The 27897-nt window shown below is 47.8% G+C and overlaps 1 protein-coding gene across 1 annotated transcript in view; it reads left to right on the top strand.

The window, feature by feature from the left end:
• Window positions 1-4367: 4367 nt before the first annotated feature.
• Window positions 4368-27897, top strand: part of LOC106606705 (voltage-dependent calcium channel gamma-1 subunit) — a 108505-nt gene continuing 84975 nt past the window's right edge. The window contains exon 1 of the mRNA XM_014203061.2: window positions 4368-4824. Coding sequence (XP_014058536.2) covers window positions 4584-4824 — 241 coding nt within the window. The 5' untranslated portion in view covers window positions 4368-4583. The remainder of the gene's footprint in view (window positions 4825-27897) is intronic.

Genomic DNA, 27897 nt, shown 5'->3' on the forward strand with positions numbered 1-27897 from the left:
GTATGATATTGCGCTCATTAACTGCCAGCCCTCATGATTGCATAATTGCACCTCATAATGTTCCTGTTTTGAATTCTGATCTGATCCGTGGTTGAAGCTAGCGCAATGTTAGCATAACAACAGGCACATTAGTGTAAACTAGCACTAATGCTACATACTTGTTGATTCATTGTGTGATAGCTAAGTGTTAACATGACCCTACTAGAAATGGCCTTGGGGCCGGGCTAATCTAATTTAGCTTGAGTAATGTTGTCTGTCATTAGCAAAGGAATACAATCGGTCCCTCAGAAGGCCCTAAAATGATGATCTGCGCCGGGTAAAATTAGCCACCAATTAAGGCTGTTTTTCGAAAGAAAAAAAAGGATAATTCAGAAACGATTAAGGGAGAACATTAAGGAGATACAGTATTAAAGGAAAATGGCCTGGGAGTTGACTGAGTAACACTCCCAGGTGAGAGACAGAGACAGACAGTCTCCTGCCGTACGGTGTTGAGTCTATTCACTGTTTCTCATCCTTCACAGGTTGACAGAGGTTCTGTGGTGTGATGATGTTTCTCATCCTTCACAGGTTGATAGAGGTTCTGTGGTGTGATGATGTTTCTCATCCTTCACAGGTTGACAGAGGTTCTGTGGTGTGATGATGTTTCTCATCCTTCACAGGTTGACAGAGGTTCTGTGGTGTGATGATGTTTCTCATCCTTCACAGGTTGATAGAGGTTCTGTGGTGTGATGATGTTTCTCATCCTTCACAGGTTGACAGAGGTTCTGTGGTGTGATGATGTTTCTCATCCTTCACAGGTTGACAGAGGTTCTGTGGTGTGATGATGTTTCTCATCCTTCACAGGTTGATAGAGGTTCTGTGGTGTGATGATGTTTCTCATCCTTCACAGGTTGACAGAGGTTCTGTGGTGTGATGATGTTTCTCATCCTTCACAGGTTGACAGAGGTTCTGTGGTGTGATGATGTTTCTCATCCTTCACAGGTTGATAGAGGTTCTGTGGTGTGATGATGTTTCTCATCCTTCACAGGTTGACAGAGGTTCTGTGGTGTGATGTTTCTCATCCTTCACAGGTTGATAGAGCTTCTGTGGTGTGATGATGTTTCTCATCCTTCACGGTTGACAGAGGGTCTGTGGTGTGATGATGTTTCTCATCCTTCACAGGTTGATAGAGGTTCTGTGGTGTGATGATGTTTCTCATCCTTCACAGGTTGACAGAGGTTCTGTGGTGTGATGATGTTTCTCATCCTTCACAGGTTGACAGAGGTTCTGTGGTGTGATGATGTTTCTCATCCTTCACAGGTTGACAGAGGTTCTGTGGTGTGATGATGTTTCTCATCCTTCACAGGTTGACAGAGGTTCTGTGGTGTGATGATGTTTCTCATCCTTCACAGGTTGACAGAGGTTCTGTGGTGTGATGATGTTGATCATCCTTCACAGGTTGACAGAGGTTTTGTGGTGTGATGATGTTTCTCATCCTTCACAGGTTGACAGAGGTTCTGTGGTGTGATGATGTTGATCATCCTTCACAGGTTGACAGAGGTTTTGTGGTGTGATGATGTTTCTCATCCTTCACAGGTTGACAGAGGTTCTGTGGTGTGATGATGTTTCTCATCCTTCACAGGTTGATAGAGGTTCTGTGGTGTGATGATGTTGCTCATCCTTCACAGGTTGACAGAGGTTCTGTGGTGTGATGATGTTTATCATCCTTCACAGGTTGACAGAGGTTCTGTGGTGTGATGATGTTGATCATCATCGCCAGGGACGCTGGGGACATGTGTTGTCGCTGTTGGCTGTTGCTTGGCGACACCGCAGGTGGATGGTGTTTGATTCTACACCGGCACAGATAGGAGGTTAGCTGGGGAGACAGGCGGCATGTAAATATACCATTATTACAAATATAGAAAGGTCTCCCAACTGACATGTCATCAGAGATAGAGAGAGAGAGGGAGGGAGAGAAAGGGAGAGAAAGAGAGCGAAAGTGAGAGGAGGAGAGGGAGAGAGCTCAAAAGAGAGAGAGAGAGAGACATTGCTAATTTTTCTCTCAAGAAGGGTGGGAGGAGGGCTGGGTTGAGAAAGAGAGAGAGAGAGAGAGAAATGGCTAATCTTTCTCTCAAGAAGGGTGGGAGGAGGGCTGGGTTGAGAAAGAGAGGTTTCACAGAGAATGAATCCAGGTGAACAAAAGTGCTAATGAACACCAAGGTCTTGATTCAACTCCATGGGCCTTAGTTTGTCTTCCAGTGTGGCTGATTACTGACCATCTGCTGGTTCAGTAGGCTTCTGATTGTGTTTCTGAAGAGCACGTTAGTTCTATCAGAGTGCATTCTGTTTCTGTAAGTGTGAAACATTATGATTCTCTGGGTCTTTTTAAGCAGATACACACGCGCATTCGTGCACGTGCACATAAACACACACAATTGCACACACACACACACACACACCGCAGAGTGTGCCTTTTTCCCCTTTTGTCACGTCGTCGCCCTCCATTTATTGTGTTTAAACCGCGGGCTGTGAGAAACTTGTCACTACAGAAAATGGGCCAGAGTCCCTGCCTAAAGTGGGGCACAGTAGTTTATAAAAATCCCAGACATTCGTATCCTCATGTCTTACACAGTGAAATACAGTATGAAAGGTTGAATTAAAGTGTCTATAATGACGATTCTACTATTTCACACATTCTCTCTGATTCTGTTTCATCCCACACACACACACACACACCCTCTGAACCCACACACACCCTCTGAACCCACAAACACCCTCTGAACCCACACACCCTCTGAACCCACACACACCCTCTGAACCCGCACACCCTCTGAACCCACACACACCCTCTGAACCCACACACACCCTCTGAACCCACACACACCCTCTGAACCCACACACCCTCTGAACCCACAAACACCCACAAACACCCTCTGAACCCACACACACACTCTGAACCCACACACCCTCTGAACCCACACACACCCTCTGAACCCACACACCCTCTGAACCCACACACACCCTCTGAACCACACACCCCCTGAACCAACACACACTCTTTGAATCCACACACCCTCTGAACCCACACTCCCTCTGAACCCATACACTCTCTAACCCACACATACTCTGAACCCACACACACTCTCTGAATCCATACACCCTCTGAACCCATACACTCTCTAACCCACACATACTCTGAACCCACACACTCCCCACCCCTCACCCACCCCACACTCACTCTCTCAGCACCATGTTGGAGGAGAAGAAGACCAAGGTGAAGATCACGTTCTTCGTCCTCCTGGTGGGCATCTCCTGCATGCTGGCTGCCATGGTGACGGACCACTGGACTGTACTGAGCCCGCCGTTCGACAAGTTCAACGCCACCAGTGAGACGGTCCACTTTGGCCTCTGGAAGCTCTGCATGAAGACCGTCTTCATGGTGGAGGAGGATTTCATCACACATTCTCTCTGATTCGGTTTCATTCATTAAGTCCAAAAAAGTCCCTTTTTCACTATTTAGTCTGAGGATTCATTACATTTATATTCCAGTATAGTATAAATGGTGGATTTAGTAGCATCTTCAAGCAGCTATACATATAGAATACCAGACACTTAAAACACAACAACCAAAATAATGTGAAATAACAGAGGAACAAGTGGAGACACCTGTTGCTATACAATTACATGCCCTTTCAAGGACTAAACACATTCATCTGCAGAATGGATGTACTTGAATAACAAAGGATTTACACCACTAGACAGTAGGTTAAATACAGTCCTTTCATGATTCCTTCACTGTCAACTATTAAGGTGTAAAGATATATTATCTTTAGTCCTCTGTAGTCCTCTGTTAGATTTAAATATATCCTTCCCTTTCCCGAATTTGGATTGGGTGCAGCCGTCAGGTGGGGCCCCCCGTGTCTCAGGCCCCTCAGTGATTGGCGGAAAAATAGATCAGCTCGTAATAAAGGAACTCTCCCATGAGCCCCTTAAATGGAGCCAGAGAGCAACAAGACACTTTCTGATAGGTAGAAATAACACGGGAATCTATTAACAAGAACATGTTCTAAATATTCACGTTTGATTTCAAGGGTATCTAGAACAACAATATCTACAGAATGTGTGCAATATTTACTTTGGCTTAGATATTAGTCTTTTCCACCTCTGAATCGTCAATGTCGTATGAAAGCTTAAACCAGGTCGAGCCCTCAACCTGTCTTGTTCGATCGTACCCCATCACAGCACCTAACCCCTGACCCCAAGTAGCTCAGACTGGTCGAAGTGGAGACGGTTTTGGTAAATACTTCACATCCTTCTTCACAGCAGTGCTGTATAGACTCGGGCTAAACACTGTAAACATGTTCCTGGGAGGGAGAGTGAGAGTAGGAATCTAGGGCACTGTTATCTGGCCTCTTTTCTTCGAGCAGAAGCAGAGATCTGTGGATGGAGAGAGCTGGAGAGAGAGAGAGGAGACGTTTCGTGCTTTATTGAGGCTGTTGGAGAAGACTAATTGTTAATACTGCTTTCTAGGAGCTAGACAATCTCACAGGGACCTTTACTATAATACACAACAACACACACACTTCATACACTCTCTCAGCACCATGTTGGAAGAGAAGAAGACCAAGGTGAAGATCACGTTCTTCATCATCCTGGTGGGCATCTCCTGCATGCTGGCTGCCATGGTGACGGACCACTGGACTGTACTGAGCCCGCCATTCGACAAGTTCAACGCCACCTGTGAGACGGTCCACTTTGGCCTCTGGAAGCTCTGCATGAAGACCGTCTTCATGGTGGAGGAGGACCCAGAGGGCCAGGGCTGTGGCCCCATCAGTCTGCCCGGAGGTAAGGGCTGCTTCTACCCTCTGTCTTTGTTAGGGTCAGGGAGTCTACCAAGAGCTAGGAGGCCTTTACTGTATATCCTCCAGGTGGTACGCAGGTCAACGTTTATTGGGATGAATCTTGTCCTGCAGGCAGAGCTGAGCTGAGCGATGTCCACTTGTTTGGCCAGCTGCAATGTCAAAATTGGCTATATATCGTAAAAATGTATGAAAACTATTAGCTTTTTTTTCTTAATTTAAGGTTAGGGTTAGGCATAAGGTTAGTAGTGTGGTTTAGGTTAGAGTTCAGGTTAGGGTTTGGTTTAAAATCAAATGTATGACTTTGTGGCTGTGCCAGGTAGTGACCACCCTGCAGAGCTGTAAGGGTCATCCCAATAAATGCCAACCTGCAGGTGGTGCAGTGTGATTGTTTCTAACCCTCTGTGTCAGTTAGTGTAAGGCTGTGTCCCAAATGAAACCCTATTCCCTACACAGTGTAGTACTTCTGACCAGACACTACACAGGGAATAGGGTGCCATTTGGGACACAGGTAGAGTTGAATAACTAGCAGAGCAGTAAATGGCTCTTTGCCCTCCTGTCTCTGTGTTAATGTCTGCTTGCCAGGAAGGTGGTTTTTTTCTAACCCTGTTTCTTCTGAGGCTAAAAAAACACGGTTAAACCCTTTCTCTGTCTAGTACTGTCTCCCCAGAGGCAAGGGGCTCTTGACCATATCTGTCTCTATTAGTGAGCTACAGTAAGGGTGAGGGGTTACATGGGCTGCAGATATTAATCTCCTGGCTTTCATTCATTGTATCATGTTGTTGCTGGTGGGGGTCCTTACCAATATGCGGCCTTACAATTTGACTAACTTGTCAGGGATTCAGGGACTCTCCCCCTGCTTTTCTGTCTGAGCGTACAGTAGACCTGTCCCTCTCCACTTCCAGATTCATCTCTTCAGATGTCAGAGGAGAGAGAGCTGAGAGTGAGTGGTACACTCTCATATGCACGCGCACACACAGACACACACCACTGTCACGTAGAGTAGGCCAGAAGGCTAAACTGGAAAACCTAACCTCTATAAAAAATAAAAAGATGGCGGAGCCGCAAAAGTTCTTCTGTGCAACGGTGTTTATTTACATAGTGATTCCGGAACAAAACAACAGTACTGCCATCAAACGTATACCTTATGGGACAGCTTAAAAACAAAGCTGCCCCACCCACAGCTCAATCCAAAATGCCTCTCCTTGAACTGAGAGGCTCCTTTTGTAGGGGTAGCCCCTCCCCTCAGAACAATTAACACTAATTAATTAAGCAATTACCTATTCAACATACAGTTTCCATTTATCTAAACATACCAAAATATATACATTGCAACACGTTTATGAAACAACATCACAATATAACATTTACAAAATTACATCACTACTGACAGTGTCTTCCAATATGCCCGTTTACATTAATGAGCCATTCCGGACAGGCACTACAAAGTAAGCCCAATTCCCTTAGCTCGGGTCTTTATCCAGCATACCTGGAAGCTACAGAGATGGAGAGAGAGAGGAACAGAACAAACAACCGCGCTCATCCATAACATCGATAAGTATACTAAATATTGCTTATATTAAATATGAACACCTGTCTTTATACCCTAACTGGTTACTGAAGTAAGTGTGAAATGTATGTACTAAGATAGAGACGTTAACTTGTGTGTCGACCCACATTGTTAACTTATCTGATAACGGAGCAGGGAGGAGTGATGAATGTGTGCGTGCGTTAAAGTACCAAATGCTGCCCGCGGCCAGTGACGGACTTCTACGTCACATTACCTTCCTCCTCTCCTGAAGCGACCAGGTTCGGGAGTCTGGATAGGTAGTCTGCCGTGACATTTTCTTTTCCTGCCTTATGACGGACACAGAACCTGAAAGGCTGGAGCTCCAGATACCACCTGGTCACACGAGAATTCCGGTCCTTCATGGTCTGGATCCAGGTCAGTGCTCTGTGGTCTGTGTGCAGGTCAAATTCCCTCCCAAGAAGGTAGTAACGGAGGCTATCTAGGGCCCACTTTATAGCCAGGCACTCCTTCTCGATTGTCGAATACCTGGTTTCCCTCGGCAACAGCTTCCGACTCAGGTACAGTACAGGAAGCTCTTCTCCTGGCTCCCCTTGGGCCAGTACAGCTCCAATTCCCACAGCCGAAGCGTCCACCTGCACGAGAAACCTCTTCTGAAAATCAGGGGTCTGGAGAACAGGGAATGAGCACAGTCGTTTTTTCAGTATCCTGAAGGCTTCCTCACACTCCTCAGTCCACTTCACAGGGTTGCTGGCCACCTTTGAAGTGAGGTTGGTTAGAGGGACAGCGATGGTCGAAAACTGCGGAATGAATCTCCGGTACCATCCTGCCAGACCTAGGAAGGACTTCACTCGTGTCTTGGTTCTGGGTTGAGGGCTGTTCCTGATGGACTCCACTTTGTCCACCTGAGGTCGAACTTCACCCTTACCCAGCTGGTAACCCAGATACTTAGTCTCCTGTTTTGCCCACTCACACTTCAGGAGGTTAAGCGTGAGGCCTGCATCATGGATCTTCCCCAGGACTCTGCTAAGATGCTGTATGTGCTCCTCCCAGGAGTGGCTGTAGATCACCACGTCATCCAAGTAAGCAGCACAGTAATCGTCACAGTCCTGGAGGACCTTGTCCATAAGCCTCTGGAAAGTTGCAGGGGCCCCATGAAGGCCAAACGGCATGACCTTAAACTGGAACAGGCCCATCGGTGTCCGGAAGGCAGTGTAGGCCTTGGATTGTTCGTCCAGGGGCACCTGCCAGTACCCTTTGCAGAGATCCAATGTGGTGATGTAATGAGCTCTACCTATTCTCTCCAGTAAGTCGTCAATGCGGGGCATGGGGTAGGCATCAAACTGGGAGATGGCATTCACCTTACGGAAGTCCATGCAGACGCGCAAAGAGCCATCCTTCTTTGGGACAATGACAATAGGGCTGCTCCATTCACTTGACGATGGCTCGACAACATCCATGTCTATCATGGTGTGGACCTCCTCTTTGAGGGCTACCACCAGCCTCTCAGGCACACGGTAAGGATGCTGGCGGACAGGGTTCTGGCCAGGCTTCAAACGAATGACGTGTTCCAGGACTTTGGTTCTTCCTGGCCTCTGACTGAAGAGGGCCGGATACTTGCCAAACAGCTGCTTCAGCTCATCTTGCTTGTCTTCTTCTAGGTGAGCCAGTATGACCTCTGCTCGTCCTTTCCATGCCTCTGTGACCCCATCTGACTCGTCCTCTTCTTCTACTCTGCGGACCAGAAAGGACTTTACCTTGGAGAGTTCCCCTTTCTCCTCCCAGGCCTTGAGGAGGTTCACATGGTAGGTTTGCTTCTCCTTACCCTTGTCCGGTGCAGCACCTCGTAGGTCACCGGGCCCATCTTCCTCCCGATTAGGTACGGCCCTTGCCACTGCGCAAGGAGCTTGCTGGTAGACGAGGGAAGGAGGAGCAGGACTTTCTGTCCTGGCTCAAACGCTCTGTGGCGAGCGTGCTGGTCATACCCTCGCTTCTGGGCCTTCTGGGCTTGCTGAAGGTTTGCCCTAGCTTCCTCTCGGTACCGCTCCAGCCTGTCTCGCATCTGGAGAACGTACTGGACAATCCCCTGTCCTGAGGTAGCTACTGGGGAACCTTCCCGCACTTCTTCAGCAGGTCCAGTGGTCCCTGCACTGGCCATCCATAGAGGAGTTCGAATGGTGAGAAACCTGTCGATGCCTGAGGCACCTCCCTGTAAGCAAAAAGCAGAAAGGGTTACCACTTATCCCAGTCTTTACCAGTGTCAGCCACAAACTTCCTCAGCATATTCTTGAGCGTTTGATTGAATCTCTCTACAAGCCCATCCGTTTGGGGATGGTAGGGAGTGGTCCTCAAGCCTTTAATGCCCAGCTGTCGGTGGAGTTGAACCATCAGTCGTGAAGTGAAGTTTGTGCCTTGGTCCGTCAGGATTTCATCTGGGATTCCTACACGAGAAAAGAGCTGAACAAGAGCACTGATTATTTTTGGAGTGGTTATGGAACGGAGTGGGAAGGCTTCTGGGAACCGGGTGGCATAGTCACAGATCACCAATATATACTGGTAACCTGCACTACTCTTCTCCAAGGGTCCAACAATGTCCATTGCAATTCTCTTGAATGGGGTAGAGATAACTGGCAGTGAACATAGAGGAGCCCGGTCAGACCTACGGACAGCACTGGTTTTCTGGCACGTGGGGCATGTTTTGCAGTATGTTTGTACATCAGTATACATGGAGGGCCAAAAGAAACGGGAGCCTAGCCTAAGATAGGTCTTATGTTGCCCTAGATGGCCTGCCCATGGAACTGTATGTGCAAGGTTGAGAACAAGTGGTCTACATGTAGATGGCACCACTAACTTCCTGCTATCTGCTTCTGACCCAAGGTAGAGTATGTGGTTGTCTGTGTATATTCCCCCACATGAAGATTGGCTGTCCCCAGCTAAGGCCTTATCAAATAAACCTTTCAAGGTTGCATCAGACTTCTGCAGTGTAGCAAAATTTTGTGGAACTTCCCATTGCACTTCTAACCCAGACACATCAGCAACAGGTACAGGGGTTCCCACATACTTCTCAAGACGCCGCTGGCAGCGTGACTTTCTGGGCCCTTTGGTTCCCCCCTCACACAGACTATCACACAAGTCAGGCAGAGGTTGTAAACCAGCTTTGGCCTGTGCACGAGTGACAACTGAACATGACACCTGAACATCAGACTGGCAAACTGACTGCTCATATAGCTGACCCCCCACACTTCCCAACAGATCAGAGAGTACAGGCACATCCCTCCCCAAAATCATCTCAAAAGGTAGCTTCTCCATTACCCCAACTTTGAGGAGGTATTTCTGACCCTGAATCTCCACTGTGAGTTCAGCTGTGGGCTGCTGTGACTGGTCACCATGGACACATTGGATCAGTGTCTGGTGACCGTAATCAATGTCATTAACAGGTACATTACATTTTCTGATCAACGACAGTGAACTGCCGGTGTCAATCATTGCAGTAAGACTTTTACCATTCACTTTTACAGGTACCAAGACTGACCCTTCCCCAGTCTGTCTATTCTGAACACCATCCCCCTCTCTGGGCACATAACAGTAACCTGAGAGCTTGGATTTACGTAGTGGACACATTGAAGCCTTGTGCCCCTGCTGTCGGCAGTAAAAACAGGTCAGACCCCTCCCATCAGAGCGAACTGCATGATCCCTTACCTCCCTCCTCCCAGACACATAACCCCCAGAGTTACCTCCACCATCTCGGGTATCTCTGATGTCCCTTGTGTCTCGGAGACTCCTTGGAGCGGGTGCTGCAGGTCGTGGTGGGCCCCCCTTTACGTGCATTAAGGTACTGCAGCGCAAGCTTGGCCGCCATAAGCCCGTCCTTGGGCTCGTGCTCTCGAACCCAGGTTCGAATGTCATGTGGTAGAACTTGTAGAAGTTGCTCGAGGATGATGACCTCACCGATCTCGTCTTGTGTCTTCTCCTCTGGTCGAACCCATCGTCGGTAGAGACCCTTGAGGCGCTGGTACGTCTCTGTCGGTGACTCACCCGATGGCGTCGATGCAGCTCTAAAGCGTTGACGGTAGGTCTCCGAGGAGATGTCGAACTTCATCAGCAGCGCTTCCTTCAAGCCCTTGTAGACGTTGGACAGCCCCTCATCCATTGCTGTGTAAGCCTCTAAGGCCTTGCCCGTGAGCAATGGGACAAGCCTGCAGGCCCACTCTACCTCCGGCCACTGCCACGTCTTGGCCATTCGCTCAAACCTCAGCAAGTAGTTTTCAATGTCCTCCCCCTGCTGGTATGAGGGCATCTTTGGCTCCTTCCTCAGGAATGCTGGAAGATGAACGTTAACACTGCTGGACTGGTCTCCTGGTGCTGGGGCTGGCCTCATTACTGCTTGGGGATCCTGCTGTGGAGTTGAAGTCCCTGCTGCGTCGAGCCTTTGTCATCCTGGTGTTGGCAGACCCAATCTTGGGCTCTCACTGACGAGTTCCGCTTGGTGAGGAGCTGTGAGGATAGATTGGCGTAGGCCCCGAAACTCCTGCTTGAGGTCTTCGTCCCTCTTCTCAAGGCAGGTGAAAAGTTGCTGGAAAAGGGCTACCATGGTTGGGTGTGGTTCTGGTCCCCCAACTGCTCCTTCAGTCAGCTGGTCTCTTATTGCTGTATCTGCTGGTTCAACCAGTAGTTCAAACAGTTCTGGTTGTGTTTGGCCCCTTGGTCGGGCTCCTAGTTTCTCATAATTAACCTCTTCACCAGAAGATTCCATGGTATTCCACCCAGTTTCAACTTCAATTACCTTTTATGACAGTTGATGCTGCTGCTGAGAACGCAATCCTGTACGCATTCCTTTACCTCTCTTGTTGGAATTCACTGATTTGCGGTGCGCCATCCCACTGCTGCCACCATATGTCACGTAGAGTAGGCCAGAAGGCTAAACTGGAAAACCTAACCTCTATAAAAAATAAAAAGATGGCGGAGCCGCAAAAGTTATTCTGTGCAACGGTGTTTATTTACATAGTGATTCCGGAACAAAACAACAGTACTGCCATCAAACATATACCTTATGGGACAGCTTAAAAACAAAGCTGCCCCACCCACAGCTCAATCCAAAATGCCTCTCCTTGAACTGAAAGAGAGGCTCCTTTTGTAGGGGTAGCCCCTCCCCTCAGAACAATTAACACTAATTAATTAAGCAATTACCTATTCAACATACAAACCATTTATCTAAACATACCAAAATATATACATTGCAACACGTTTATGAAACAACATCACAATATAACATTTACAAAATTACATCACTACTGACAGTGTCTTCCAATATGCCCGTTTACAATAATGAGCCATTCCGGACAGGCACTACAAAGTAAGCCCAATTCCCTTAGCTCGGGTCCTTATCCAGCATACCTGGAAGCTACAGAGATGGAGAGAGAGAGGAACAGAACAAACAACCGCGCTCATCCATAACATCGATAAGTATACTAAATATTGCTTATATTAAATATGAACACCTGTCTTTATTTCTTTATACCCTAACTGGTTACTGAAGTAAGTGTGAAATGTATGTACTAAGATAGAGACGTTAACTTGTGTGTCGACCCACATTGTTAACTTATCTGATAACGGAGCAGGGAGGAGTGATGAATGTGTGCGTGTGTTAAAGTACCAAATGCTGCCCGCGGCCAGTGACGGACTTCTACGTCACACACACACACACACACAGCCCCCCAGAGTTACTGTGTCTGCGGGTGGGGCAGCTCTAACTGTGTGTGTGTGTGTGTGTGTGTGTGTGTGTGTGTGTGTGTGTGTGTGTGTGTGTGTGTGTGTGTGTGTGTGTGTGTGTGTGTGTGTGTGTGTGTGTGTGTGTGTGTGTGTGTGTGTGTGTGTGTGTGTGTGTGTGTGTGAGAGAGAGAGATTTCTTTGACATGAAAAGGGAACAAAATTTGACAGTTATAGAACCCATTGCCCTTCATGGTTGTGAGGTCTGGGGTCTGCTCACCAACCAAGAATTCACAAAATGGGACACCAATTTGAGACTCCGCATGCAGAATTCTGCAAAAATATCCTCTGTGTACAACGTAAAATACCAAATAATGTATGCAGAGCAGAATTAGGCCGATACCCGCTAATTATCCAAATCCAGACAAGAGACATTAAATTCTACAACCAGTTAAATGGAAGCGATTCCCAAACCTTCCATAACAAAGCCATTACCTACAGAGAGATGAACCTGGAGAAGAGCCCCCTAAGCAAGCTAGTTCTGAGGCACTGTTCACAAACACAAACAGACCCCACAGAGCCCCAGGACAGCAACACAATTAGACCCAACCAAGTCATGAGAAAACAAAAAGATAATGAATGATGAAGGCAGTCCTGGCTCTCAAGAGAAGACAGGCTATGTGTACACTGCCCACAAAATGAGGTGGAAACTGAGCTGCTTTCTATCTTCCTGCCAAATGTATGACCATTTTAGAGACACATATTTCCCTCTGATCACACAGACCAACAAAGAATATGAAAACAAATCCAATTTTGATAAACTCCCATATCTACTGGGTGAAATACCACAGTGTGCAATCACAGCAGCACGATTTGTGACCTGTTGCCACAAGAAAAGGGCAACCAGTGAAGAACAAACACCATTATAAATACATCCTATATTTATGTTTATTTATAACTATTTACACATCATTACAACACTGTATATAGACATAATATGACATTTGAAATGTCTTTATTCTTTTGGAACTTTTGTGAGAGTAATGTTTACTGTTATTTTGTATTGTTTATTTCACCTTTGTTTATTATCTATTTCACTTACTTTGGCCATGTTAACATATGTTTCCCATGCCAATAAAGCCCTTTGAATTGAAATTGAGAGAGAGAGAGAGAGAGACAGGTTTAACTGTGAGGGAGATACAGAGAGAGAGAGAGACAGAGATTGAAAGAGACACAGAGAGAGTGAGAGAGACAGAGAGAGACAGGTTTAACTGTGAGGGAGATACAGAGAGAGAGAGAGACAGAGATTGAAAGAGACAGAGAGAGAGTGAGAGAGCGAGAGAGAGGCTGGTTTGTGTGTGTGAGTGTGGACAAGACAGAGCTGCTCTTCCTCCCGGGGAAGGCCTACTCGCTCCATAACCTCTCCATCAAAGAACGTTTGCATGACCCTGGACAGCATCCTGTCATTCTCTGCAAACATCAAAGCACTGACTTGGTATTGCAGGTTCATGCTCAACAAAATCCATAGAGTATGACCCTACCTCACACAGGAAGTGGCGCAGGTCCTAATCCAGGCGCTTGTCATCTCCCGTCTGGACTACTGCAACTCGCTGTTGGCTGGGCTCCCTGCTTGTGCCATCAAACCCCTGCAATTTATCCAGAACACCGCAACCCCCCTTGTGTTCAAACTTCCCAAGTTCACCCATGTCACCTTGCTCCACACCCCATCCCACTGGCTTCCAGTCGAAGCTCGCATCCACTACAGACCATGGTACTTACTGGAGCAGAAAGAGAAACTGTCTCTCCCTACCTTATGGCTATGCTCAAACTGTACACCCCAACACGAGTACCCCGTTCTGCCACCACTGGTCTCTTGGCCCTCCCACCCCAACAGGAGGTCAGCACCCGCTCAGCCCAGTCAAAGCTCATCTCCTTCCTGGCACCCAAATGGTGGAAGCACCTTCCCCCTGAAGCTAGGACAGCAGAGTCCCTGCCCGTCTTCCAAAAACGTCTGAAACCCTATCTCTTCAAAGAGTATGTTGAAAATTCCCACAGCACCCCTGTTTAGGAAATTGCCTTCCGTAAACTAACATTCAGACTCGCTAGTCCAACTGAGGTGTGTGAATTGACTCGCTACTCCTACCGAGGTGTGTGAATTGACTCGCTAGTCCAAACGAGGTGTGTGAATTGACTCGCTAGTCCAACCGAGGTGTGTGAATTGACTCGCTAGTCCAACCGAGGTGTGTGAATTGACTCGCTAGTCCAACCGAGGTGTGTGAATTGACTCGCTAGTCCAACCGAGGTGTGTGAATTGACTCGCTAGTCCAACCGAGGTGTGTGAATTGACTCGCTAAACTGGATGTGCTAGATGTACTACATTCAGTCATTCACACTTGGAAGACAGGCAGTGGGAACTGTCTAAATACAGCTGTGGAAGCCATGGGGATGTGGAAGACAGGCAGTGGGAACTGTCTAAATACAGCTGTGGAAGCCATGGGGATGTGGAAGACAGGCAGTGGGAACTGTCTAAATACAGCTGTGGAAGCCATGGAGATATGGAAGACAGGCAGTGGGAACTGTCTAAATACAGCTGTGGAAGCCATGGGGATGTGGAAGACAGGCAGTGGGAACTGTCTAAATACAGCTGTGGAAGCCATGGAGATATGGAAGACAGGCAGTGGGAACTGTCTAAATACAGCTGTGGAAGCCATGGGGATGTGGAAAACAGGCAGTGGGAACTGTCTAAATACAGGTGTGGAAGCCATGGGGATGTGGAAGACAGGCAGTGGGAACTGTCTAAATACAGCTGTGGAAGCCATGGGGATGTGGAAAACAGGCAGTGGGAACTGTCTAAATACAGGTGTGGAAGCCATGGAGATATGGAAGACAGGCAGTGGGAACTGTCTAAATACAGCTGTGGAAGCCATGGGGATGTGCAACTATGTAAATAATTCAAGGTTACAGATATGGACATGAGAATACATGTATTTTTAAGTGCAAGTATAAAGATAGCATTGGCTTTGAATAATTACAACATTGTCAGTGTTGGAAGTGACTATTCCGCTATGTTCAGGCCAGTATTCACTCAATACTGCCTGTGAATGGGTGTTCGATTAGATGCCACATGGTCTTGTTCAAGGAGGAAATTCACTGGGACAATTGCTGCCATTCAATGCATTGCTGCATACCATTCAACCACAATCTGTGGTATTGTGGATCCAGTTGTGTTTGGTGGTTATAGACTTCACTACAGAGAGATGTAGGATCATAATCTGACCTATATTGTCACAGCAAAAATAATCCTGCAGCAACAGGATTTGAACATTTAGTCCATAATGTTTTGATCAGTGGTTAGGCTATTAGATTAGTTTAATAGTCACATGTACAGGGTTACAGATGTAATTACAGGGCACAGTGAAATTCAGGTAGCTTACTAGTGGTGGCTATTCAGCAGCCTGATGGTCTGGGGTTGGAAGCTATTGGCCAGTCTGTTGCGTGTAGTTGCTGTACCAGGCTGTGAGGCAGCCCGACAGTATGCTCTCGATGGTGCTCCTGTAGAACACAGCGAGGGCCCTTGGAGACAGGGACATTTCTTCATCCTCCTGTTAGATTAGGGGCTGTTAGTGACCCAGAGGAAAGTGAAGCATAATGGGATTTATCCAGGTTTCCAGCCACACAGTCACCTGATGTTATGTGTTAGCTACTGATTAAGACACACAGTTGGGGCTGGGGGTTGGACAGGGGTTGGATGTGAGGCAGAATACATCAACACAGCGCAGCGCCAGCAAAGAATAGTCTGTGATTGAATTGTGTGAAAAACACAACAGGATTATACCCACCTAAATGTCTACCCATGGTGGGAGTCAGGGTGACTCACCTTAATAACATGCTTTGCATTCCAAAACGATTGGAGCTGATCAACGTGTGGCATGCGCTCCCGTTCATTTCTGTTCACTCCTGTTCGCCGTACACTTTTGTCATTTACCGCCGTAATTACAAGGCATTTGTCCCCGGCAACAAGATGCCTTGATGACTTCTTAAACTGACCTTAAACTGACTGACCTTCCCTATAAATGATGCATGACTTCTTGACTGGTTTTAAATTGAACCAACACTTTAATGAACACCACCGTCACGTCAGCCAGGAAATAACATTAGGGGCATATTGTTGGAGTGATGTATGTTTTTGTGTGTGTGTGTGTCTTTGTCTGTGTCTCTCTGTGTGTGTGTGTGTGTGTGTGTGTGTGTGTGTGTGTGTGTGTGTGTGTGTGTGTGTGTGTGTGTTTGGGAGGAATGTAAGTGCCTCACAGACAGATAGACAGTAGATAGTAGACAGTTGAATTACCTGTTCATTTGGAAGGAAGGGACCAGATGGTTATTGGCTTAACTCTCAGGAGGGTAGTATTTTTGGAGTCCCTGATCAAGGCAATTAGTTCAGGATGAGACACAGCTGGATAAATGGAGATGGATGTAAACTGAAGTTCCTCAACCCCGGTGTTCTGGAACTGTAGTGTTTCTCAACCCCGGTGTTCTGGAACTGTAGTGTTTCTCAACCCCGGTGTTCTGGAACTGTAGTGTTTCTCAACACCGGTGTTCTGGAAGTGTAGTGTTTCTCAACCCCGGTGTTCTGGAACTGAGGTGTTTCTCAACCCCGGTGTTCTGGAACTGTAGTGTTTCTCAACCCCGGTGTTCTGGAACTGTAGTGTTTCTCAACCCCGGTGTTCTGGAACTGTAGTGTTTCTCAACACCGGTGTTCTGGAACTGTAGTGTTTCTCAACACCGGTGTTCTGGAAGTGTAGTGTTTCTCAACCCCGGTGTTCTGGAACTGTAGTGTTTCTCAACCCCGGTGTTCTGGAACTGTAGTGTTTCTCAACCCCGGTGTTCTGGAACTGTAGTCTTTCTCAACCCAGGTGTTCTGGAACTGTAGTGTTTCTCAACCCCGGTGTTCTGGAACTGTAGTGTTTCTCAACACCGGTGTTCTGGAACTGTAGTGTTTCTCAACACCGGTGTTCTGGAACTGTAGTGTTTCTCAACCCCGGTGTTCTGGAAGTGTAGTGTTTCTCAACCCCGGTGTTCTGGAACTGTAGTGTAAATTCGGATGAACTAAATAAGCTGTCAAAAAGTCATGTTGTGGCAACTGATGTAGACAGGGTGTCATGCACCCATTATTTTAGATGACAACCTGAAATGGCTTGGTAGTTAGTTAAAAGTTTGGAAGATTGGGAACTTAACTAGCTGGTTAGCCAAAGCCAATTTAATTCAATTGCTAGTTATTACAGAGAAACAATTTATTTGATTTTTTATTTATTCATCAAGAAGGAGTCAATAGGCTACAAAGCCTGATCAAATTCATTTAAAAACATACCTCCTGCGAATCCTGTGAATCCTGCCCATCCCCGGCAGATCAAATCAAATAAAATTGTATTGGTCTCATACAAGTGATTAGCAGATGTTATTGCAGGTGTAGTATCTAACATCCTGCACCACTAGAGTATCAAACGTCCTGCACCACTAGAATATCTAACGTCCTGCACCACTAGAGTATCTAACATCCTGCACCACTAGAGTATCTAACATCCTGCACCACTAGAGTATCTAACATCCTGCACCACTAGAGTATCTAACATCCTGCACCACTAGAGTATCTAACGTCCTGCACCACTAGAGTATCTAACGTCCTGCACCACTAGAGTATATAACGTCCTGCACCACTAGAGTATCTAACATCCTGCACCACTAGAGTATCTAACATCCTGCACCACTAGAGTATCTAACATCCTGCACCACTAGAGTATCTAACATCCTGCACCACTAGAGTATCTAGCGTCCTGCACCACTAGAGTATCTAACATCCTGCACCACTAGAGTATCTAACATCCTGCACCACTAGAGTATCTAACGTCCTGCACCACTAGAGTATCTAACGTCCTGCACCACTAGAGTATCTAACATCCTGCACCACTAGAGTATCTAACATCCTGCACCACTAGAGTATCTAGCTCCTGCACCACTAGAGTATCTAGCGTCCTGCACCACTAGAGTATCTAGCGTCCTGCACCACTAGAGTATCTAACATCCTGCACCACTAGAGTATCTAACATCCTGCACCACTAGAGTATCTAACGTCCTGCACCACTAGAGTATCTAACGTCCTGCACCACTAGAGTATCTAACATCCTGCACCACTAGAGTATCTAGCATCCTGCACCACTAGAGTATCTAACATCCTGCACCACTAGAGTATCTAGTTCCTGCACCACTAGAGTATCTAACATCCTGCACCACTAGAGTATTTAACGTCCTGCACCACTAGAGTATCTAACATCCTGCACCACTAGAGTATCTAACATCCTGCACCACTAGAGTATCTAACATCCTGCACCACTAGAGTATCTAACATCCACCACCACTAGAGTATCTAACGTCCTGCACCACTAGAGTATCTAACATCCTGCCTAGCATATCTTTGCTCCTGGGTCACTTTGGAAGAAACCACTTACTAGGGAGAAAAGGGGAGGGGGATACTCTTTTTAGAAATAATTATGATAAAAAGTGGGCTTGAAAATTAAGTTTAGAAAATTAATCTGAAAAATGGGGGTCATTGAGCACGTTATGGGCATGACAGCTCCTTCCCAGACTCCTCTAACTGCCCTCCCTCCCTCCATCCCTCCCCATCCCTTTCTCCCTATCTGTCCCCTCCCTCTCTCCATCCCTCCCCCCGTACCTTCCTCCCTCCCTCCCTCCCTCCCTCCCTCCCTCCCTCCCTCCCTCCCTCCCTCCCTCCCTCCCTCCCTCCCTCCCTCCCTCCCTCCCTCCCTCCCTCCCTCCCTCCCTCCCTTACCTTTCTCCCTACCTGTCCCCTCCCTACCTCCATCCTTCCCTCCCTGTACCTTTCTCCCTACCAGTCTCCTCCCTCCCTACATCCCTCCCTCCCTGTACCTTTCTCCCTACCAGTCTCTTCTCTCCCTCCCTCCCTCCCTCCCTCCCTCCCTCCCTCCCTCCCTCCCTCCCTCCCTCCCTCCCTCCCTCCCTCCCTCCCTCCCTCCCCGTGCCTTTCTCCCTACCAGTCCCCTCCCTCCATCCCTCTCTCCCCATACCTTTCTCCCTACCTGTCCCCTCCCTCTCTCCATCCCTCCCTCCCTCCCGTACCTTTCTCCCTATCAGTCCCCTCCCTCCCTCCATCCCTCTCTCCCCATACCTTTCTCCCTACCTGTCTCCTCTCTCCCTCCCTCCCTCCCTCCATTCATCCCTCCCCGTGCCTTTCTCCCTACCAGTCCCCTCCCTCCCTCCATCCCTCTCTCCCCATACCTTTCTCCCTACCTGTCCCCTCCCTCTCTCCATCCCTCCCTCCCTCCCGTACCTTTCTCCCTATCAGTCCCCTCCCTCCCTCCATCCCTCTCTCCCCATACCTTTCTCCCTACCTGTCTCCTCTCTCCCTCCATCCCTCCCTCCCCGTACCTATCTCCCTACCTGTCCCCTCCTTCCCTCCATCCCTCCCTCCCTCCATTCATCCCTCCCCGTGCCTTTCTCCCTACCAGTCCCCTCCCTCCCTCCATCCCTATCTCCCCATACCTTCCTCCCTACCAGTCCCCTCCCTCCCTCCATCCCTATCTCCCCATACCTTTCTCCCTACCTGTCCCCTCCCTCTCTCCATCCCTCCATCCCTCCCTCCCATACCTTTTTCCCTACCAGTCCCCTCCCTCCCTCATCCTCAGCCTCCCAGAAGGTGAGCCTTCCCCCAGATAGTCAAGCAAGACAGACCCTCCCTAACACCAGGTCCGCTTCCCCATCCACCTCCACCTTCACCCCATGTGCCATGAGACAGGTGCCCCAATTTCACACCAGTTTCTCAGCCTGCTCAGTCGAGAGATAGGTACGGCTAAAGTGGTGAGTTTCTTTAAATGCCCAGATGTAGCCTTGAGCAAACATGTTGGCACTTAAACACCTAATCCATTTTTCCGCTTTGTGTTTGCTTGTCCTGGTTGTTGGCACGGAGCCCAGACTAGCTGACAGCAGGGGGTTGTGTGTGTGTGACAAACTGTAGCGTTCAGAAAACAACCTGGCAGGTGTGTGGATTTAATGACGGTGATTTTGCTGGTGGTGGTAATGGTGACGGTGTGGGTGATGGTGACGGTAATGGTGATGGTAATGGTGACCGTGGTGGTGATAGTGGTGATAAAGTAAGATGGTAACCGGACAACTCTAGTAATGGGACTTGTTTTTATTTTGAACTAAACCACAGATTGTAACTTTGTTCTCTCAGGAGGGTTATGCCATTAAAATTACACACATGCACAGACACACACACCCCTGAGTACCATCCTAGGCCATTGTGACCCAGTTATGAATGCTTGGTGCGGGTTAGCCTTTTTAAAAGCCCCCCGATTCACATTGACCCAGAATCTGACAGTCATTCTGCACCTGGACTTAAAAAGAACCGTTTTCTCCTCACCGTTTTCTCCTCACCACTCCCTCTCATACAGCCATTGTTCTCCTGTTGACAATGCCATCTCCCCTTAAGCACTGCTACCAGAAGGAAGCCATTTCCAGGGGTTAAATTGAGGGCAGAAAGGTAGTGGACTTCTTTCCACTTTGATTAGAAAGAGTAGAAAACACAAGTAAACCTGTTAAAAGTCAATTCATTTTGAAGACCATTACCTCATGTCTAGGACACCACATCCATTGTGGCAGAGGGAAAGGAAGAGGATGAAGTATGAGGGAAGAGAGTTAAGGACGAGTGAAGAGGAGGAAGGAAGAAGATGGATGAGGAGGAGAGGAAAGAAAGAAGAAGGACGGATGAGGAATGGAGGGAGGAAGAGGGAGATGGGAATAATGATATGAAGAGGAATATCGGGAGGATAGAGGAGGGGGAGGAGGAGAATTATATTTTTTAAATCTTTATTTAACTAGGCAAGTCAGTTAAGAACTAATTCTTATTTACAATGACGGCCTACCCCGGCCAAACCTGGACAACGCTGGGCCAATTGTGTGCCGCCCTATGGGACTCCCAATCACGGCCGGTTGTGATACAGCCTGGAGAAGGGAGTAGAGGAAACAGAGGAAGATGAATAGGGAGGATAGAGAAAGAAGAGGATGAGGAGGTCTAATGGAGGAATGAAAACCGAAACTGACAGGCGATACCACCTCCTAATTGCCTACTTCACTGGAATTAAGTTTCAGTGATACAGCCCCAAATATTATCCCCAGAATCTCACATATCAGCACCATGTGAGTCTTCACAGCCTGTGTACAGTATATGTTGAGTGCTGTTGTAATGGCAAAGAGTAGCTCTCTCAGTGATTGGCAACACAAAGCAAGGGTGCCTCTAGAGCAGGGGTATTCAACTCTTACCTTACAAGGGCCGGAGCCTGCTGGTTTTCTGTTCTACCTGATAATTAATTGCACACATCTGGTTTACCAGGTCTAAATCAGTCCCTGATTAGAGGGCAACATTAAAAAACACAGCGGAACTGGCTTCCAGGTCCAGAGTTGAGTTTGAGGGTTCTATAGCCTGATGAAACGGCCTTTCTTTACCTTCCCTACTTTAAACAGTCCTAGTTCCAGTCCCAGGAGAGGTATAAAGTTAGCCTGATCCCATACCTGTTTGTGCTCCTGTACCACAGTGGTCACAATAGTTGGCTAGACAGCATCAACAGGCCTGAGACCAGGCTAACATTCAGTATGATATCTAGCTGGATTAAAGAGACAACATTCAGCTGCTTGTACAATATGATATCTAGCTGGATTAAAGAGACAACATTCAGCTGCTTGTACAATATGATATCTAGCTGGATTAAAGAGACAACATTCAGCTGCTTGTACAATATGATATCTAGCTGGATTAAAGAGACAACATTCAGCTGCTTGTACAATATGATATCTAGCTGGATTAAAGAGACAACATTCAGCTGCTTGTACAATATGATATCTAGCTGGATTAAAGAGACAACATTCAGCTGCTTGTACAATATGATATCTAGCTGGATTAAAGAGACAACATTCAGCTGCTTGTACAATATGATATCTAGCTGGGTTAAAGAGACAACATTCAGCTGCTTGTACAATATGATATCTAGCTGGATTAAAGAGACAACATTCAGCTGCTTGTACAATATGATATCTAGCTGGATTAAAGAGACAACATTCAGATGTTTGTACAATATGATATCTAGCTGGATTAAAGAGACAACATTCAGATGTTTGTACAATATGATATCTAGCTGGATTAAAGAGACAACATTCAGCTGTTTGTAATGGTTCAATGGTTCAGTCAAGATACAGCAAGATAAAGCAGAACCACAGTATATCCTCAGTTTAAGTGTCAGACCTAGTATCTCTTACCACAAGTCTTCTCTTCAGGCCTGCATTGACACAGGCACATATACAGCACAATCACCTCTCTGATGGAAATAGGCTAGCCAAATGGAGCTGATATTCAGGCTTGAAAGCTTCAGCATGCTCTAACCTCCACATCCTCTCCACTGCCCCCCTCCCCTTCCTGTCCCATTCGATGGGCCTTTACTTGAAAAAACACCAGCAAAAAAAAACTGAGCAGCCTGTTGCTAGGCTACCTCTTTAGTGATTTTCCATCCTGGGGAACAAACATGGGAGGAGAAGATAGGGGGAAAGGGAGGGAGCAAGAGAGGGAGATAGGGAGAGGGGAAGAGGAGGGAAGAAGAGTAGAGGGAGAGAGGAAGAGGGGTCTCCTTGGTCTATACATGCATACCGCTCCATCACTCTGTCCAGGGAAATAGACCTTACCTCTCCTTCACTCTATCCAGGGAAACAGACCATACCTCTCCATCTCTCTGTCCAGGGAAACAGACCATACCTCTCCATCTCTCTGTCCAGGGAAACAGACCATACCTCTCCATCTCTCTGTCCAGGGAAACAGACCACACCTCTCCATCACTCTGTCCAGGGAAACAGATCATACCTCTCCATCTCTCTGTCCAGGGAAACAGACCATAACTCTCCATCTCTCTGTCCAGAGAAACAGACCATACCTCTCCATCACTCTGTCCAGGGAAACAGACCATAACTCTCCATCTCTCTGTCCAGGGAAACAGATCATACCTCTCCATCTCTCTGTCCAGGGAAACAGACCATAACTCTACATCTCTCTGTCCAGGGAAACAGACCATACCTCTCCATCACTCTGTCCAGGGAAACAGACCATAACTCTCTATCTCTCTGTCCAGGGAAACAGACCATACCTCTCCATCTCTCTGTCCAGGGAAACAGACCATAACTCTCCATCTCTCTGTCCAGGGAAACAGACCATACCTCTCCATCTCTCTGTCCAGGGAAACAGACCATACCCCTCCATCTCTCTGTCCAGGGAAACAGACCATACCTCTCCATCACTCTGTCCAGGGAAACAGACCATAACTCGCCATCACTCTGTCCAGGGAAACAAAACATACCTCTCCATCTCTCTGTCCAGGGAAACAGACCATACCTCTCCATCTCTCTGTCCAGGGAAACAGACCATACCTCTCCATGTCTCTGTCCAGGGAAACAGACCATACCTCTCCATCACTCTGTCCAGGGAAACAGACCATACCTCTCCATCACTCTGTCCAGGGAAACAGACCATAACTCGCCATCACTCTGTCCAGGGAAACAGAACATACCTCTCCATCTCTCTGTCCAGGGAAACAGACCATAACTCTCCATCTCTCTGTCCAGGGAAACAGACCATATCTCTCCATCTCTCTGTCCAGGGAAACAGACCATAACTCTCCATCTCTCTGTCCAGGGAAACAGACCATACCTCTCCATCACTCTGTCCAGGGAAACAGACCATAACTCTCCATCTCTCTGTCCAGGGAAACAGACCATACCTCTCCATCTCTCTGTCCAGGGAAACAGACCATACCTCTCCATCACTCTGTCCAGAGAAACAGACCATACCTTTCCATCACTGTCCAGGGATATAGGAAACAGACCATACCTCTCCATCACTCTGTCCAGGGAGATAGGAAACAGACTATGCCTCTCCATCACTCTGTCCAGGGAGATAGGAAACAGACCATACCTCTCCATCACTCTATCCAGGGAGATAGGAAACAGACCATACCTCTCCATCACTCTGTCCAGGGAGATAGGAAACAGACCATACCTCTCCATCACTGTCAAGGGGGGTAGGAAACAGACCATACCTCTCCATCACTGTCCAGGGAGATAGGAAACAGACCATACCTCTCCATCTCTCTGTCCAGGGAAACAGACCATAACTCTCCATCACTCTGTCCAGGGAAACAGACCATACCTCTCCATCACTGTCAAGGGGGGTAGGAAACAGACCATACCTCTCCATCAATCTGTCCAGGGAAACAGACCATAACTCTCCATCACTCTGTCCAGGGAAATAGACCAAACCTCTCCATCACTGTCCAGGGAGATAGGAAACAGGCAATACCTCTCCATCACTCTGTCCAGGGAGATAGGAAACAGACCATACCTCTCCATCACTGTCCAGGGAGATAGGAAACAGACCACACCTCTCCATCACTCTGTCCAGGGAGATAGGAAACAGACCATACCTCTCCATCACTGTCCAGGGAGATAGGAAACAGACCATACCTCTCCATCTCTCTGTCTAGAGAGATAGGAAACAGACCATACCTCTCCATCACTGTCCAGGGAGATAGGAAACAGACCATACCTCTCCATCACTGTTCCAGGGAGATAGGAAACAGACCATACCTCTCCATCACTCTGTCCAGGGAGTGAAACATACCATACCTCTCCATCACTCGTCAAGGGGGTAAAACAGACCATACCTCTCCATCACTGTCCAGGGAGATAGGAAACAGACCATACCTCTCCATCTCTCTGTCCAGAGAGATAGGAAACAGACCATACCTATCCATCACTGTCCAGGGAGATAGGAAACAGACCATACCTCTCCATCACTGTCCAGGGAGATAGGAAACAGACCATACCTCTCCATCACTTTGTCCAGGGAAACATACTACACCTCTCCATCTCTCTGTCCAGGGAAACAGACCATACCTCTCCATCACTCTGTTCAGGGAAACAGACCATACCTCTCCATCACTGTCAAGGGGGGTAGGAAACACACCATACCTCTCCATCACTCTATCCAGGGAAACAGACCATAACTCTCCATCAATCTGTCCGGGAAATAGACCAAACCTCTCCATCACTGTCCAGGGAGATAGGAAACAGGCAATACCTCTCCCTCACTCTGTCCAGGGAGATAGGAAACAGACCATACCTCTCCATCACTGTCCAGGGAGATAGGAAACAGAACACACCTCTCCATCACTCTGTCCAGGGAGATAGGAAACAGAACACACCTCTCCATCACTCTGTCCAGGGAGATAGGAAACAGACCATACCTCTCCATCACTCTGTCCAGGGAAACAGACCATACCTCTCCATCTCTCTGTCCAGGGAAACAGACCATACCTCTCCATCACTGTCCAGGAGGGAACAGACCATACCTCTCCATCACTCTGTCCAGGGAGATAGGGAAACAGACCATACCTCTCCATCACTCTGTCCAGGGAGATAGGAAACAGACCATACCTCTCCATCACTCTGTCCAGGGAGATAGGAAACAGACAATACCTCTCCATCACTGTCCAGGGAGATAGGAAACAGACCATACCTCTCCATCACTCGTCCAGGGAGATAGGAAACAGACCATACCTCTCCATCACTGTCCAGGGAGACCTCGTCTAGGAAACAGACCATACCTCTCCATCACTGTCCAGGGAGATAGGAAACAGACCATACCTCTCCATCACTCTGTCCAGGGAAACAGACCCTACCTCTCCATCACTCTGTCCAGGGAAACAGACCATAACTCGCCATCACTCTGTCCAGGGAAACAGAACATACCTCTCCATCTCTCTGTCCAGGGAAACAGACCATAACTCTCCATCTCTCTGTCCAGGGAAACAGACCATATCTCTCCATCTCTCTGTCCAGGGAAACAGACCATAACTCTCCATCTCTCTGTCCAGGGAAACAGACCATACCTCTCCATCACTCTGTCCAGGGAAACAGACCATAACTCTCCATCTCTCTGCCAGGGAAACAGACCATACCCCTCCATCTCTCTGTCCAGGGAAACAGACCATACCTCTCCATCTCTCTGTCCAGGGAAACAGACCATACCTCTCCATCTCTCTGTCCAGGGAAACAGACCATACCTCTCCATCACTCTGTCCAGAGAAACAGACCATACCTTTCCATCACTGTCCAGGGATATAGGAAACAGACCATACCTCTCCATCACTCTGTCCAGGGAGATAGGAAACAGACCATACCTCTCCATCACTGTCAAGGGGGGTAGGAAACAGACCATACCTCTCCATCACTGTCCAGGGAGATAGGAAACAGACCATACCTCTCCATCACTCTGTCCAGGGAGATAGGAAACAGACCATACCTCTCCATCACTGTCCAGGGAGATAGGAAACAGACCATACCTCTCCATCACTCTGTCCAGGGAGATAGGAAACAGACCATACCTCTCCATCACTGTCCAGGGAGATAGGAAACAGACCATACCTCTCCATCACTGTCTAGGGAGATAGGAAACAGACCATACCTCTCCATCACTTTGTCCAGGGAAACATACTATACCTCTCCATCTCTCTGTCCAGGGAAACAGACCATACCTCTCCATCACTCTGTTCAGGGAAACAGACCATACCTCTCCATCACTGTCAAGGGGGGTAGGAAACACACCATACCTCTCCATCACTCTATCCAGGGAAACAGACCATAACTCTCCATCAATCTGTCCGGGGAAATAGACCAAACCTCTCCATCACTGTCCAGGGAGATAGGAAACAGGCAATACCTCTCCCTCACTCTGTCCAGGGAGATAGGAAACAGACCATACCTCTCCATCACTGTCCAGGGAGATAGGAAACAGAACACACCTCTCCATCACTCTGTCCAGGAAGATAGGAAACAGACCATACCTCTCCATCACTCTGTCCAGGGAGATAGGAAACAGACCATACCTCTCCATCCCTCTGTCCAGGGAGATAGGAAACAGACCATACCTCTCCATCACTGTCCAGGGAGATAGGAAACAGACCATACCTCTCCATCACTGTCTAGGGAGATAGGAAACAGACCATACCTCTCCATCACTGTCCAGGGAGACAGGAAACAGACCATACCTCTCCATCACTCTGTCCAGGGAAACAGACTATACCTCTCCATCACTGTCCAGGGAAACAGACCATACCTCTCCATCACTCTGTCCAGGGAAACAGACCATACCTCTCCATCACTCTGTCCAGGGAGATAGGAAACAGACCATACCTCTCCATCACTCTGTCCAGGGAGATAGGAAACAGACAATACCTCTCCATCACTCTCCAGGGAGATAGGAAACAGACCATACCTCTCCATCACTCTGTCCAGGGAGATAGGAAACAGACCATGCCTCTCCATCACTCTATCCAGGGAGATAGGAAACAGACCATACCTCTCCATCACTGTCCAGGGAGATAGGAAACAGACCATACCTCTCCATCACTGTCCAGAGAGATAGGAAACAGACCATACCTCTCCATCACTGTCCAGGGAGATAGGAAACAGACCATACCTCTCCATCACTGTCCAGGGAGATAGGAAACAGACCATACCTCTCCATCACTCTGTCCAGGGAAACAGACCATACCTCTCCATCACTGTCCAGGGATATAGGAAACAGACCATACCTCTCCATCACTCTGTCCAGGGAGATAGGAAACAGACCATACCTCTCCATCACTCTGTCCAGGGAGATAGGAAACAGACCATACCTCTCCATCACTGTCCAGGGAG

Source organism: Salmo salar, chromosome ssa06 (assembly GCF_905237065.1).
Source record: "Salmo salar chromosome ssa06, Ssal_v3.1, whole genome shotgun sequence".
In the NCBI taxonomy this organism is placed as follows: domain Eukaryota; kingdom Metazoa; phylum Chordata; class Actinopteri; order Salmoniformes; family Salmonidae; genus Salmo; species Salmo salar.